The 14,910-nt window shown below is 44.1% G+C and overlaps 1 protein-coding gene across 5 annotated transcripts in view; it reads left to right on the forward strand.

The window, feature by feature from the left end:
- Positions 1-14,910, forward strand: part of LOC103652610 (uncharacterized) — a 77,935-nt gene that overhangs the window by 15,193 nt on the left and 47,832 nt on the right. For 3 of the 5 annotated variants that reach the window (XR_004857394.1, XM_020550575.2, XM_035966511.1), the window contains exons 10-15: positions 3,496-3,591; positions 3,681-3,752; positions 6,725-7,543; positions 10,520-10,657; positions 10,981-11,131; positions 11,212-11,573. Coding sequence is in view for 3 of the 5 variants with exons in the window: in XM_020550575.2 (XP_020406164.1) it covers positions 3,496-3,591; positions 3,681-3,752; positions 6,725-7,543; positions 10,520-10,657; positions 10,981-11,131; positions 11,212-11,573 (1,638 nt within the window). In the remaining 2 variants the exon portion in view is untranslated. The remainder of the gene's footprint in view (positions 1-3,495; positions 3,592-3,680; positions 3,753-6,724; positions 7,544-10,519; positions 10,658-10,980; positions 11,132-11,211; positions 11,574-14,910) is intronic. The other 2 variants (XR_002268248.2, XM_020550577.2) reach the window with 1 other exon arrangement.

Genomic DNA, 14,910 nt, shown 5'->3' on the forward strand with positions numbered 1-14,910 from the left:
ACATAAGCCCCATCAATTTGGTATCGGAGATGTTAGAGTGGACACACTAACTAGTTCAAACCAAATGCTTAAGCTTATGAGAGAAGGTAGCCAATCCATTTATACACTTCAACACCCCCACTCACGTGCAGCTAGAGAGAAAGGCACAAACGTGGAAATAAATGGATGGAGGCATAAATAAAACCGTAGCAAGGATTCGAACTCGAGACCTCTAGCTCTGATACCATGTTAGAGTGGACACACTAACCAGTTCAACCCAAAAGCTTAAGCTTATGAGAGAAGGTAGCCAATCCACTTATACACTTCAACAGGAGACACACGACACATCAACCACCATGTCCGGCGTCAATGCACCCATTAGATGATCAAAAGCCGAGTAATACTCATCAATAGACATATCTTGTTGCTCAATGACATGATCATCGTTGCCTTGAACAAAATTCCTTCAAATGAGACTAGATAGCCTTAACATTTGTGAATTGTAACAAACTCATTACATGGATGGTTTGGTGCTAATGGCCATTGCATCCATAACCTTGCCTTCATAAATTTGCCATGTTTTAATTGCAACAACATTGCTCCGATCATCAGCAAGAGTTGGTGGCAATGATCTCAAGTCGCTTGATCGCCTGGTCGAACCTTGGGACCGACCAGGCGACTAGTCGCGATTAGGCGACAACCAGGGCGATTAGTCGACCCCTACTCGGTCCTAGTCGGTCCCTGGTCATCCTAGTCCTTTTAGACTAGTAGTTATACTTATATAGGTATATATATATATATATAAATACCTGTATACATTATATAAATTAGAACAAACAACTAGGATAAACAAAATAACAGAGATTAGGCGACTAGCACTTGTTGTCGAGCAGGCAGAGGCGTCAGTGGTGCAGGACAGGAGCTGAGCAGGCAGAGGTGCCGGTGGAGCAGGCCAGCAGGGGGCGCAGGTGAGGAGACTAAAGGATGCTGTAGATGGTTTTGGCGGTTGGTTTTGGCAGTTGACCCGCTGAGTATTGGCAGAGGAGAGGATAGGCCAGACTAAAGGATGTTGTAGATGGGCTGAAAATGGCCCAATACCAAAACCCTAGCCAGGCGACCAGGAAACAATAAGTGGACGATTAGTCGCCCTAATCGGCGATTAGTCGGACGACTAGGATGACCAGCCTGTCTAGTCAAGTCGTCTATCTAATCGAACACAAACAGGCGACCAACCCGACTAATCGTGATTAGTCGGACGACTTGAAATCATTGGTTGGTGGAGCTTCAGTTAGATGAAAGAGTAAACCATGACCTCTCAATGCAGCTTGAACACAAAACCCCCAATTGGGGTAGTTCTCACAATCAAGCACAATATTAACAACAATAGCATTGACTGACATAGTGAATGGATATGAAGAGCAATGAACATGATGGAACCGGGGTTCAGGAACCAGATGTACCGTCCCAAGTAGCAGCAGAGGAGTTGCCGCAGGGAAGTGGTCTAGACCAGAGGGACTAGATGCGCTGTCCCCGATGCGTCGTCTAGTCGAGGCACGATGAGCAACGGGGAAGAAGACAATGTTGTTAGGCCCACGAGGCCACTACATGCTGGATGAAGATGACGCACGCAGAGACGGAGGAGACACACTGGGTGCGGAGTCCAGCGAGGAGCGGAGGCAGAAGAGGTACGTGCGCACGCACAACGAGTGGAGGTGTGCTCGCGGATGAACACACGTGGTTGAGTGGGAGCAGAGGAGGTGACGTGGGTAGCTGATGGAGCGCACAGCTGGACGTGCGTGGACCACGACCGAGGACGCGCGCGGACGGACAGACGCGGATTGCGACCTCGATGGGCGACGCGACGTCAACCTTGGCCACTACGGAAGTGAAGAATGGACTTCAATGGCGGCCAAGAAACAAGATGGGATTAGGTGACGTGATTAGAGCTAACCCTAACCCTAACATCCTCTGTTACCATGTTACTAACATTGACATTGACGAAAGAGTCCATAGGGGACTATAGAATATATATAGCCAGTAGGTCATAGGGGTAGCATGGGCCTTAACTATAGGCAGCAACAAGCTTGTGCGGTTGACAAGTGGACGAGCACACATGCGCTGGCCGTGAAAAGGTGCACATGGAGAAGGTTGCACATGCCGCACGAGGATAAGATCGCGTATTTGATGTGGGAAGAAGACCATGTGAGGAATCTTGCGTGTGGAGAGGATCCATACAGTTCCACCACGTCCGTGCATGACGACTGCACATGGAATCCAACACGAAGACTGTGCAAGAACGAAGCGGATGGCCACACATGAACCGACGTGAAGACAAAGACCTGCGCACAATGATGGGTCACGCACGCGGGACAGAAGATCGGAGCGGCAACGTGCCACGAGTAGAAGGATCCACACGCGCGGCGGACCACACGAAGAGGAAGAATGTCTGGCGCGATGATAGGCCGCACATATTAGAGGCAAGCTGCAGCGACGGACCACACGAAGTAGAAGAATGAAGAAGGATCCCAACTCCCAAGGGCAAAATGGATCATGGGTGGAATAATTATTCTAATCCTAACCCTAATTCTTTGATTGGGTTAAGCCCGCATTATAGAGGTTAATCCCTCTATAAATATGGACAATAGTAGTAACCTGCCTAAGCGCCCTCCCGAGATCGGACTCGAGGGAGGGTAAGACCGGAACGAGGTCAAGCCCGAGTGGAGGCCATTCCGATAGGGAGGGGACACTCTAACCTATGGAGTTGGTATAACCTCCCCCCGAACAGAGCTATAGTTGCCATGCCTTTCGTCATCATATCGTTAGGGCGAGGGCTTCCCTTCCGCTGCTTATGGCTTTGGTACCATGCTACTAACTTTGGGGATCTCAGAAGATGACCACTCCACAAGTGGAGATGACTATATGTAGAGAGCCTCATGGGCCATATGGGTCTTTATACACTTAACACATTCATCCATTTTACCTCATCCAGGAGGTAAGAAGAGGTTGTAAGATTAAAATATAAGTTGACCACCTGCTTACAAGGCAACCTGTTTCTTCTTAAAAATGACAAAACTAACCACTACCTTGAATGCTTGATATTCATCTGTTCGATGCATGTCATGTTCAGTGCTTCATCCATCATGGGATGCAGATATTTCTTGTGGTATTCATGCCATCATGGCATGCAATGCAAATATTTCTTGTGTATTCATGCATACATCATGCTATACACACTGTGCTGTAGATAATGCCTTAGTTCTTTTTTTTAATGAGCTATACTATGGATATGTGGTGCCGTGCTTTGGAGACTTGACTGCGGTAGTTAATATTAGAATAAAATTTATGAATTTTAATTTCCAGGTGTTTAGTTGACATTTCAAAAATAACTGCAGGACAGTTGAACATGATAAATTTATAGCAAACATATGTGAATTTGGTCGCGTTTGAGAAAAAAGTGAATTTGGTATCCAGGCTAATGCTTCTTAGTTTCTTAATTTTGTTATCTATTTTTTTCAGGTTGAGGATGCTGTTAATCGTGTCACAGATAATACAAATGCAGCACATGAATTGGATATTTTGTCATTACGCACGCAGCTTGGTTCTTTAACTACAGTTAGGAGCTTACGCTTTTGTCTCCATTGAGTATTATTAATGATACCCATTCGTGATATTTGATCTGAAGAGTTCATTTGATCTTTCAGATTCTGCTTTGTGTTGATGTTGCTGCAACATCTGCTAAGTCAGTTCATATGTGCCGATTTCTTCTCGATGAGGTAAGCATTATCAGTTGTGCATTCTGCATCTCCACACTCTTGCAGATATTGTTGGAAACAATCGCTGCTATATCATATTTTTGTGTGTATGGTTTCTACTCTGTACCGATACAGGCATTATCTAGTGCACAAATAGATTGGGTTGCTGCTAATTTTACTCTTGCTTTGGTGCTTCCTTAGTGCACTATACTGCCTTGTCTCCTTTTCTTTTTGTCAAACAAGGTATTTGTAGTCTGTGGTACATGGCCAAAAGGCCACTGATGCATGGTGCCTTAAGTTTATAAAAAATAGGAAAGCTATAAATTAGAGGTATATCCATATATGCTTGTTCAGTCATATACCCATATCTAAGTTTTGTTTTATTGGAAGATTGAGCATATAGATGACTGAATGCACCACTAAACAGGGATAATCGCTCCCCTATCAGTTGTGGATTTGATTATTTCATGATACTTACCATCTACAGGATTATATTTAACACCTACCCCATTGATACATGGTTTTGCAAGTCATAGGCCCTGTTTGACATTTTGCTTCTCAGCCAGATTTTGCTTAAAAATAAGTCAACCATGTACCAAACGAGTGGAGCCTAACCTGGCAGTGCTCCTCCAAAATTTACTGGAGGTAATCTTTTTCTGGAAGGGAAATACCAGCTTCTCGCAGCTTTTCGTTTCTCTCTACCACTATGCAGGGCCCCTCAGCCTACCACACCGTCCTCCGCTGCATGAGCTGCCTGCCGCACCCGAGGTGGCACCACTGATTGAGATTCCTCCACATGCCATGCCACCCTTAGCCCCCACCTGTTTCGCCATTCTCTGCTGGCTGAGATCTCCTCCACATGCTGACCTCCATAGCAGTGGTGAAAGGAGCCAAGCAGCTGCGATAGCGAAAGGGAGGCATGGCACTGGGGCGGTGATGGCTAAGGGGGGTGTGGTGCTGTGGAGAAGATGACAGCGTGGCACGGCAGGCAGAGGCAGCTCAGATTACAGTCGCTGACATGTGGGTCCCACATGTCAGCGTGAACAAGCAGTAGAGAACATCTGGCTTTTTTCAGAATCAGCTTCTCCAACAAGCTATTTCTGTGGGCAGCTAGCAAAAAGCTGGCTTGAAAATAATGTAAACTCCTACAGAATGAAGTTGCCTGATTGTGAATGATTTCTTTTTTTTTCGAAAAACGCAGGAGAACTGTGCCTCATTATATTAAGAAGAAAAAAACAAGGTTTAAGCAGACCAGATACAAAACGACCGACTTCCTTACGGAGGTCGAAAAACTAAAAAACCAAAATAGTCCATCTGGGACAGAAATAAACTACTGAAGAAAAAACGTCCAACGAGGCTAAACCTCAAGAACGGGGGCAGACAGATAGGAAAGCCCTTTAGCTCCAGCCATTTCCCACATCCATCTTTCCTCCATAGCCATCCTAATGGCTAAAGTCACATTAGGAATCCAGTTATCAAAGACACATCTGTTGCGGTGGTTCCAAATAATGTAAGCTCCCAACGCAATCGGAGAATTCAACCCCTTTCTAACCAGACCACTGACCGAAGAAGAGGCTTTCTCCCACCAGCTCACGAAGGAGGTCAAACCAAACTGAGGGGCGAGCCTATGAAGGTCGAAAGTCCTCAGAAGCTGAAACTAGAAAATCCTTGAGAAAACACAGGAAACCAGGAGATGGTCTAAGGTTTACTCCTCTTGATCACACGGAGGGCATAACGGAGGGTGATCCAGCCCTCTTCTAGCTAATCTGTCAGCGGTCCAACACCTGTTGTGCGCAACAAGCCAAAGAAAAAATCTGCATTTAGGCGGGGCCCAAGTTCTCCACACCCTGGAATAGTGGCTGAAAAAGGTAGATCCCATGAAGAATCCTTCGTAAGCCACTTTTGCTGAATAGATACCGTCTGGGGCAATACTGAAAATATGTTTGTCTTCAATAGTAGGCTGCAGCACTATCACAGACATAAGGTTCCAAATCTGAAGGTATTCCACCAAAACTCCCACCGAGAGGGCGCCCTTAATATCTAAGATCCATCTTCTATTTAGGAGAGCCTCTTGCACAGTTCTTCTTTTTGTGACCCTCTTGGGAATACACTGAAAAATCCTTGGAGCAATATCACAAATTCTCTGCCCTGAGATCCATTTATCAGTCTAGAAAAGGGTGTTGGCACCATTGCCAACTTCTGAAACTAGAACAGTGGAGAAGAAAGCCCGAACCTTATTCGGCACATGAAAAGGGAGCTGCGCCCAGGGACGAGATGGATTAGTTTTGTGCAACCACAGCCATCTCATACGAAGAGCCCAACACATCTCGGGCAGACTGGAGATGCCCAGGCCACCAAGCCTGAGAGGGCGACAAACTCTCCCCCAGGACACAAGACAATGACCACCCTTGGCCTCTTTGCGACCTCTCCAAAGAAAGCCTTTTCTGATTTTGTCAATGGCTTCCCAGGCCCAAGAAGGGAAATCGATAGCCATTGCTAAATAAACCATCATTCCAGTCAAAACATGCTGAACCTGCACTAGCATGAAATTGTCGTGAATTGACCTTCCTCTAATAAAAGCACTCTGGTTAGCTGCCACTAGGTCTTGAAGGTATGGTCCCAAACGATTAGCGAGGATCTTAGTGACCAGCTTAGCAAAACTATGAATCAAGCTAATTGGTCGAAAATCACCAGCTGAGGAAGCATCTTCCCTCTTTGGAAGAAGAATGAGATACGCTGAGTTCAGCAAATCAAGTTTATAGGCATTTCCATGGTAAAGGGAATTAAGAGCAGCCATTATGTCGACCTTAATGATGTCCCAGCATGTCTTCCTTCATAAGAGGAAGATCTCTAGTTTGCTGCTGAAACTGGATATTTCCAAGGCTTTCGACTCAGTCTCGTGGGCGTTTTTGTTGGAGATTTTGACACATTTGGGGTTTGGTCCTGTTTGGCGTAATCTGATCTCCAACTTGTTATTCACTTCTTCTACTCAGGTGCTTTTGAATGGCTCGCCTGGTAACCCTATTTTTCATCGGAGAGGTCTTCGCCAGGGAGATCCTCTTTCTCCCATGTTATTTGTGATGGTTATGGATGTGCTTAGCAGCTTGTTCCGGGTTGCTGAAAATAGAGGCTTGTTGCAGGGCCTTGGGGGAGCTGATGTTCGCAGTCGTGTCTCCATCTATGCGGATGATGTGGTCCTTTTCATAAAGCCAATTGAAGCAGATCTGAATTGTGCTAAGATAATGCTAAACTGTTTTGGTTCGGCTTCTGGTCTGGTAACCAATATGCTCAAGAGCAGTGCTATTCCAATTAGATGTGATGATCAGCAGGTGCTTGCTGGTTGCAGTGTGCTGCATTGCAGTCCCGCTGCGTTTCCTTGCAGGTATCTGGGGCTGTCCATTTCTGATAAAAAATTGAGGAAATGTGACCTTAAGTTATGGATTGAGAAGATCGCAGATCGACTGCCTAACTGGAAGGCTCGGTTGCTCAACCTGGCTGGGCGGACTGCGTTGGTGAAGTTTGTTCTATCGGCCATTCCGACTTATCTTCTTATTGCAATCAATGTCCCTCAGTGGGTTATTAAATCAATTGATAAAATTCGGCGAGGATTTCTTTGGAGAGGAAGAAAGGAGGTTAATGGTGGTAGTTGTCTTGTTCCATGGGAAGTTGTCACGAGGCCTCTGAGGCTTGGTGGGCTTGGGATCCCTAACCTTAAGCTCAAAAGCTGGGCATTGCAGGCAAAATGGTTATGGTTGGAAAAGACGGATCAGAGCAGACCTTGGCGTGGGTTGTCCCTCCCAGTGCAACGTCAGGTTAGACAGTTCTTTGATTTGTCGGTTTTTACCATTTTAGGGAATGGGGCTACTACTCTCTTCTGGTCGGATAGATGGATTCATGGAAATACTATCCAGGACATTGCCCTGAGGTGGTGGGTATGGTTGGCCGCAAGGCGTATTCTTCCAGAACGGTGGCACAGGCTCTGGATAATTGGCATTGGGTCAGTGATATTCGTGGTGCTCTTTCCTTGAGTGGGTTGCAGCAATATCTGTTGTTATGGGATACTTTGGGGGACGTTAGGCTCTCTCATGATGCTGACAGACATGTTTGGATGCACTCTTCTTCTGGGATGTTCTCCTCAAAGTCCTGCTATAAGGCTTTTTTCATGGGTTCAATTTCGTTTGAGCCATGGAAACGTTTGTGGAAATCCTGGGCTCCCCCAAAATGCAAGTTCTTCCTCTGGCTGGCGATAAGGAATAAGTGTTGGACTGCTGATAGACTAAGGAGGAGAGGGCTGCAACATCCGGCTGTTTGTGTTCTTTGTGACCAAGAGCAGGAAACAGTGCAACATCTTTTGTGTACTTGCAGTTTTGCCAGGCAATTTTGGCATGCTATTCTTGTTCCCTTGTGTCTTGGGGATCTCATTCCTGCTGTTGATGAAATCTCATTTGCTGATTGGTAGAGGAAGGCGCTTAAGAAGGTGCCCAAATTCAGAAAGAAAGGCTTCAACAGTCTCATTATTTTGGGGTCTTGGTGCATATGGCTGACTAGAAACAAAGCTGTTTTTGATGGTGTAAACCCTTCCATGTGTTTTGTTAAAAGCTTATTTCTGAATGAGTTAAGTTGTTGGGAGAGGGCTGGGGCTAAGCAGCTAGCAAGTTTTGGTCTTCCTGCTATTATGAGTAGGGTCTAGAGTGTGGTCAAGTGTTCTGTTTGCCCTACGGGCATTGTACTTTGGTCCTCTTGGACCTTTTCCTTTCTTAATATAATGACGTGCAGTCCTCCTGCGCGTTCGAGAAAAAAAACATGCTGAACCTGAATCCTTCTAACCGCTCTTGTCAATAGATCAGCCTTCCAGTTAGGGAGCTGCCTTGCAATTTTATCCACAAAAGGTTGTACTTGGTCTTTAGTAAGCTTGACTAGAGAGAGAGGAAGACCAAGATACTGACAGGGAAACACTGACAGCGCACAAAGCAACAGATTTTGAGTAACCGTAATATCCTCCACAGAGCATTGGATAGGATAGACATTAGACTTGCTTTCATCATTCTGAAGGCCCGAGGAGGCACCAAACAAATGCAAAATCTCCAAAGCTGCTAGGATATCATCCGCCACCGGGTGCAGGAATAATGCCACATCGTCAGCATACATAGAGACCCGATGCAGTCTTTGTGATGGTGACAAAGGTTGTAAAAGTCCTGCATCTTCTGCTCTAGCAAATAACAAACCCAGAATGTCCATGGAAAGAATAACAAGCAGTCAAGCATGGGAGAAAGTGGATCTCCTTGCCTAAAACCCCTTCGATGGATAATGCACTTTCTGGGAAAACCGTTAAGAAGTACTCGAGTGGAAGAAGAGGAGAGCAGCCCACAGATAATATCCCTCCAAATTTGACCAAAACCGAGGTGTTTCATTGAAAAAGGCCAAGAGACCGAATCGAAAGCCTTAGTGATATCCAACTTAAGGAGAAGACTGACCTTTTTCTGATGATGAAGTAGCCGCGAGGTCTGCTGTACCAACATGAAGTTATCCTGAATAAATTGCCCCTTTATGAAAGCACTTTGATTGGGAGAGACCATCTCATGAAGCCTTGTAGCCAATCGATTGGCGAGGATTTTAGTGATGAGCTTAGCAACACTACGAACCAAACTTATAGGCCTAAAATCTGTAACCTGGGCAACACCCTCCTTTTTAAGGATCAAAGTGATGTATGTTGAATTGAGTTTGCCAAAGTTGTTGAATTTTCTGCCCCAAACTGCTGACACCACTTTCATGAAATCATGTTTGATTATGTGCCAACAGACTCTGTAGAATCGTCCAGTAAAACCATCAGGTCCAGGTGCCTTATCAGGGGGCAGACTTACAATAGTGTCCCATACCTCTTTTTCAGAAAAAGGTGCATCCAACTCAGAGAGTTCATGACTGGGAATATCAAGAGCATCTAAATCAATGATTCTATCTCTGCCCACATTTGTACCAATCAGGTTGAAGAAGAAATGATCCACTGCTACAACCTTCTCATCATGCCCAGTTAAGGTGACATCCCCTTCCCTTAGAGAGGTTACAATGTTCTTCCTTTTACGGTGTCTGGCATGCAAATGGAATATCTTAGAGTTTGCATATCCATCCTTGAGCCACGAAATTCTTGATCGCAGTCTGGCCATGATCCTTCTCAAGGAAGAAAGCAGCAGGGTATGCTTCTTTAACTTATTCTTTAGCCATAGTTCATTCATGGAAAGGATCCTGTCATCCTGAGCAATCTCCAACCTATGAAGGATTTCCTTAGCCATGGCTAATTGGAACCTGATGTGTCCCACCTGATTATTATTACTCCAGGAAATAAGACTTTTAGCTGTCTTCTTTAACTTCAGAAAAAAGGATTGGAAAGGACACATCTCCCCATCAACAGAATCCCAGGCGGTCTGAACAACATCGTGGAACCCCTCCAATTTAATCCAGAAGGCTTCAAAATGAAATCTTCTTTTTCCTGAGATATTATCATGAAGGCCCAAGATCAAGGGACAATGATCTGAGTCAATAGATTTCAGTTGTTAGCATTGAAACCTACTGTGCTCAACTTCAAGTGTTTTCTGCTGAAGGGCATTCTAACTATCAGTTTCCCTTCATTTTCTTTTTTCCCTTAGTTTGGTGCTTGAATTCCTTTTGCACAATTTTTCTCTGTCAGTCAGTGATCCCAATTAGAGTGTTGTACAATATGGCCATTTGCAGTTATATTGCTTCATTGCTTTTGGCACGACATACATGAGTTGACATTATTTTTCCTCATACAGGCAACAAGCATGTTATCTGAAATATTTCCAGGAAGGTCCCCCAAAGTAGGACCAACTTACTGGGATCAGATCCAAGAACTTGCTACCATATCAGTGATAAAGCGCATACTTCAGCGTCTGCATGACATCTTGGATCTGGTAAGCTTTTATTTTGAAAATAACAAACTAGACATTTGTAAACTGTGCTCCGATCACTTTGCTTGACTTCTGCCCCTTTAGCTTTTCTCTGTTGTGCCTCTAGGAAAGTGGTAACTGATGTTATTTGTCATTTTGGCACCCAACCATATATTAAGGGCCTCTGGCTTCTTTACATGGTTATTGGTAACATTAATCCAATGACAGTTTCTATATATGAGTGGATAATTAATTATATTTGTGTCTTTGATTCCTATCTTTCAGCATCTAATACATTAAACAGCCATGCACTTTTAAATACTGAGATACATTTTGTTCTCATCTAGGATACTCTTCCATCTCTTCAAGTGTTCTTTACTGAGATGAGCATCTCTTCGTCAACGGAATGTAGCAGAGTTGGACAAAAGCAACGTCCTCTTGGGCTTCTGCACCAAATGATTGATGACGCCTTCAAAGGAAAGCGACAGTTCTTGAGTGGTAACATCTCAGTTGATACATATGAATGTTAAGTCATTTTGTGGTGATGTTCTGGCTCACAATTTAACATTTTATTTTAGGTAAGCTTCACAATGTTGCTAGAGCTATTGTTGATGAGGACTTTGATACTGTTTATTCGAAAGAAGGTGTCAACTTAGAAAAGAAGGATATTTTGAGCTCTGAAAAAGGCATACTCCTTGGTCACGGGCTTAGAATTCTAAAACAAGCATCTAGGAGTGACCTTGCATCTTCAAATGTTGTGGATAGTGGTCCAGAACACAAAGGTTCTGCAAACAGATATCTGGGCCCTCTATCTACCAAGCCGTCAACATATTTATCAAACTTCATAATATATACTGCAACCATTGGTGACATAGTTGATGGAACTGACACAACTCATGATTTCAACTATTTCTCGTTAGTCTATGAATGGCCAAAAGATGTAAGATGTATTCTGTACCTTCTATTCGATGTTTTTTTTCTTGTATTCATACGTTGAATCTTGAATGAGAATCAACATATTCACAAATTTAAATTGATATTCAATGGTTTCAAATGCATCTCATTTATAGAATGGCCAAAAGGTGTAAGCTCAAATCTGTGCCCTCCATTTGATTATTTTCTTATATTCATACTACGTTGAATGATACTATCTCTGTTCTCGAATATTTGTCGCATGTTAGTTTATTTTTTAACTAAACCGCGGCAAATAAAAAAGAACGAAGTGAGTAGTATTTAACATATTTGCAAATTCATATTGATATTTACCTGTTATAGTTGTAATGGGAACAAGCCTACTTGACCCCCTCAGGTATTGCTCATTCACTTAACCCCCTCTAGTAATAAACCTGGTCTTCGACCACCAAGCCTATTGACTACGAAAAAAAGAGTAGCGTTTGGGAGGTTCCACTAACATGGTGCTTTCTTCTCTCCTACACTTGGAGCCATTGCCAGTTTTTTCTCTTCCTGCTTTCCTTGTTGAATTCACACATCCTTTGTGCGTCCATTGACATCCAAAGGGTGGCAACAATGCAACAACAGAAGACTGGACATCTTTCACCTGGATGGCCACAGGATATAATTTCCTTAACACCCCAGCTAAAAGATGAAACATCTGCTTAATAGACCATGAAGCATTTATTGATAGGCCTAAAGCCTCCAACAGGTCACAGGAATACAGTCAAGAACACACACGAGCACAGCACAAGTGTTTTAGTGGCTGGAATGACTTAGCCAGTTAGCCTTTTCTGGTTTCTCTTCTGCTAATATAGCCAACATGAGCTACAAATCAGGCTGTGATAGCCTCTAATAAATGCAGAATACTTGTGGCTTGGTGTCTCTGGCTCCTATGAGCGCATTTGGAAAACTTGGTACAAAACAGGTCAGAGCTTTTGTAGGGGTTCCTGTCTCAATGAATGAACAAGACTGTGTTTTCAGATATTGAATATTTTGTTTGTCCTGTTTCTATTGTAATTGAACGCTTGGCTTTGATCTGTAATCGACAATATGAAAAGTAAAACATATTTACCAATCAATTTTCAGCTGTTATTAGGGGATCCATATGTCAATGGATGAATAATTTTCTAGGGTTTCAGATATTGAGTACCTTTTTGTCCTGACCCTTGAGTGAATTTGTAACCTCAGACTAAACCATCTTGTGTAACATAACAAATGGTAAAAAGGGCGTACTTAACAAATGGTAAAAAGGGCGTACTCACTACCCAGTGCCGTAGGCTTACCGCATTGTGCGGGGTCCGGGGAAGGGTATCTTTAAGCGTCAAGCCTTACCCGCATAATATGCAGTGGTAAATGTGCATTAAATTTTTTTGGTACTCCTGGTTTTCTGCTAGCAGCTTATGTGGGTCACTATCTAGATAACATTTGAGGGCTTTCAAGATGTAGTTTCTAATGCTTGGAACTCTGTCCAGAATAATGCTTGCCCCCTTAAATCTCTCTCCCTCAAGTTCAAGGCTACAGCCAGGGGGCTACAGCGATGGAGTGACAGAAAGGTGGGCAACTTCAAGTTACAACTCGAGTTGGCTAGAGAAGTGATGTTGCAGCTAGAATCAGCTAGGGATGGTAGATCTCTTACTGATCTCGAATGCTGGCTGCTACAGCAATTGAAGAAACATTGCCTGTTTCTTGCTTCCATGCTCAGGACGGTGGCTATGACCAGATCTCGGCTGTCTTGGCTCAAGGTCGGCGATGCCAACACCAAGTTATTTCATGCTTGCTCAAGATTTCGCAAGAGGAAGAACTTTATTGCTTCAATAAGGGATGGAGACCAGCTGATCACCTCCCATGATGGGAAGGCTGAGGTTTTCTGGGATTTTTGTATGAATCTAATTGGCAGTGAAGTGCAGAGAAACCAAACTATCAACCTTGATGCCTTGGGATTGCAGCAACATGATCTTCAGACTCTTGAGTTTTTAATTACTGAGGAGGAGATCTTGAACACTATCAAGCAACTCCCCTTGGACAAGGCTCCTGGCCCCGATGGGTTCACTGGGCAGTTTTATAAATGTTGCTGGCCTATTATAAAAGATGACATTCTGGCAGCTATTTCTCAACTATTTGGGGGAGAGACTTCAGGAATTTCAGATTTCTTAACACAACTTTCATTACGCTGCTGCCAAAACATAACGATGCTATTGCTGCCAAGGATTTCAGACCCATTAGTTTGATCCACAGTTTCGCCAAGTTGGTGACTAAGGTTCTTGCAAATAGGTTGAGGTGCCATATGGAGGGGCTGGTCTCTAAAGCTCAAAGCGCCTTCATCAAAGGTCACTTCATACAAGACAATTTTATGCTTGTCCAGCAGACGGCAAGATCTCTTCATGCTAAAAATCAGCCCAGAATTCTCTTGAAGCTGGACATTTCCAAGGCCTTCGACTCAGTCTCTTGGCCTTTCCTTCTTGAAGTTCTGGAAAAATTAGGCTTTGGTCCCGTGTGGAGGGATGTGATAAGTGGTTTTCTTATGACCACTTCCACCTAGATCCTGCTCAATGGGGTGCCTGGAAGGTTCATTTCTCATAGAAGGGGCTTGCGGCAAGGTGACCCCTTGTCTCCGTTACTTTTTATAATTGTTATGGATGTCCTCACTGCGCTTTTTATCAAGGCTGAGGAGCATGGGTTCCTGCAGCCCATTTCTTCTAATTCCTTTCAGCACCGGATCTCGCTCTATGCAGACGACATGGCTCTCTTCCTAAAACCAGAGCCCAGGGACCTAAACACTGCTGTGAGGATTTTGGATCTGTTCGGGGATGCTTCAGGGTTGAGAACTAATATAGCAAAGAGCAGTATTGTACCCATCCGTTGCACACATGCTGATTTGAATTTGGTCCAACAACTCCTTCCCTGCAGATTTGAAACTTTTCCATTTAAATACTTGGGTCTCCCTCTCTCCCTGAAGAAGTTATCTAAAGCTCAGCTTCAGCCTCTTATTGACAAGCTGGCTGATCTCTTACCGGCTTGGAAAGCTGACCTGATGACCCGTGCTGGTAGAGCTACCCAGGTGCAATTTGTGCTCACTGCTACTGTTATTTACCAAATGATGGCTCTGGATTTACCTAAGTGGGCTATTAAAGCAATTGATAAAATCTGCCGCGGGTTCTTGTGGAGAGGGCGTAAAGTGGCTAATGGTGGCCATTGTTTGGTGGCCTGGGGCAAGGTAACACGCCCCAAAGAGTTGGGGGGACTTGGTATCTCTGATCTTCAATGCTTAAATAGGGCCCTACGTGTAAGATGGATTTGGCTCCAAAAAACTGATTCTTCCAAAC

Source organism: Zea mays, chromosome 3 (assembly GCF_902167145.1).
Source record: "Zea mays cultivar B73 chromosome 3, Zm-B73-REFERENCE-NAM-5.0, whole genome shotgun sequence".
NCBI classification, from domain to species: Eukaryota; Viridiplantae; Streptophyta; class Magnoliopsida; order Poales; family Poaceae; genus Zea; species Zea mays.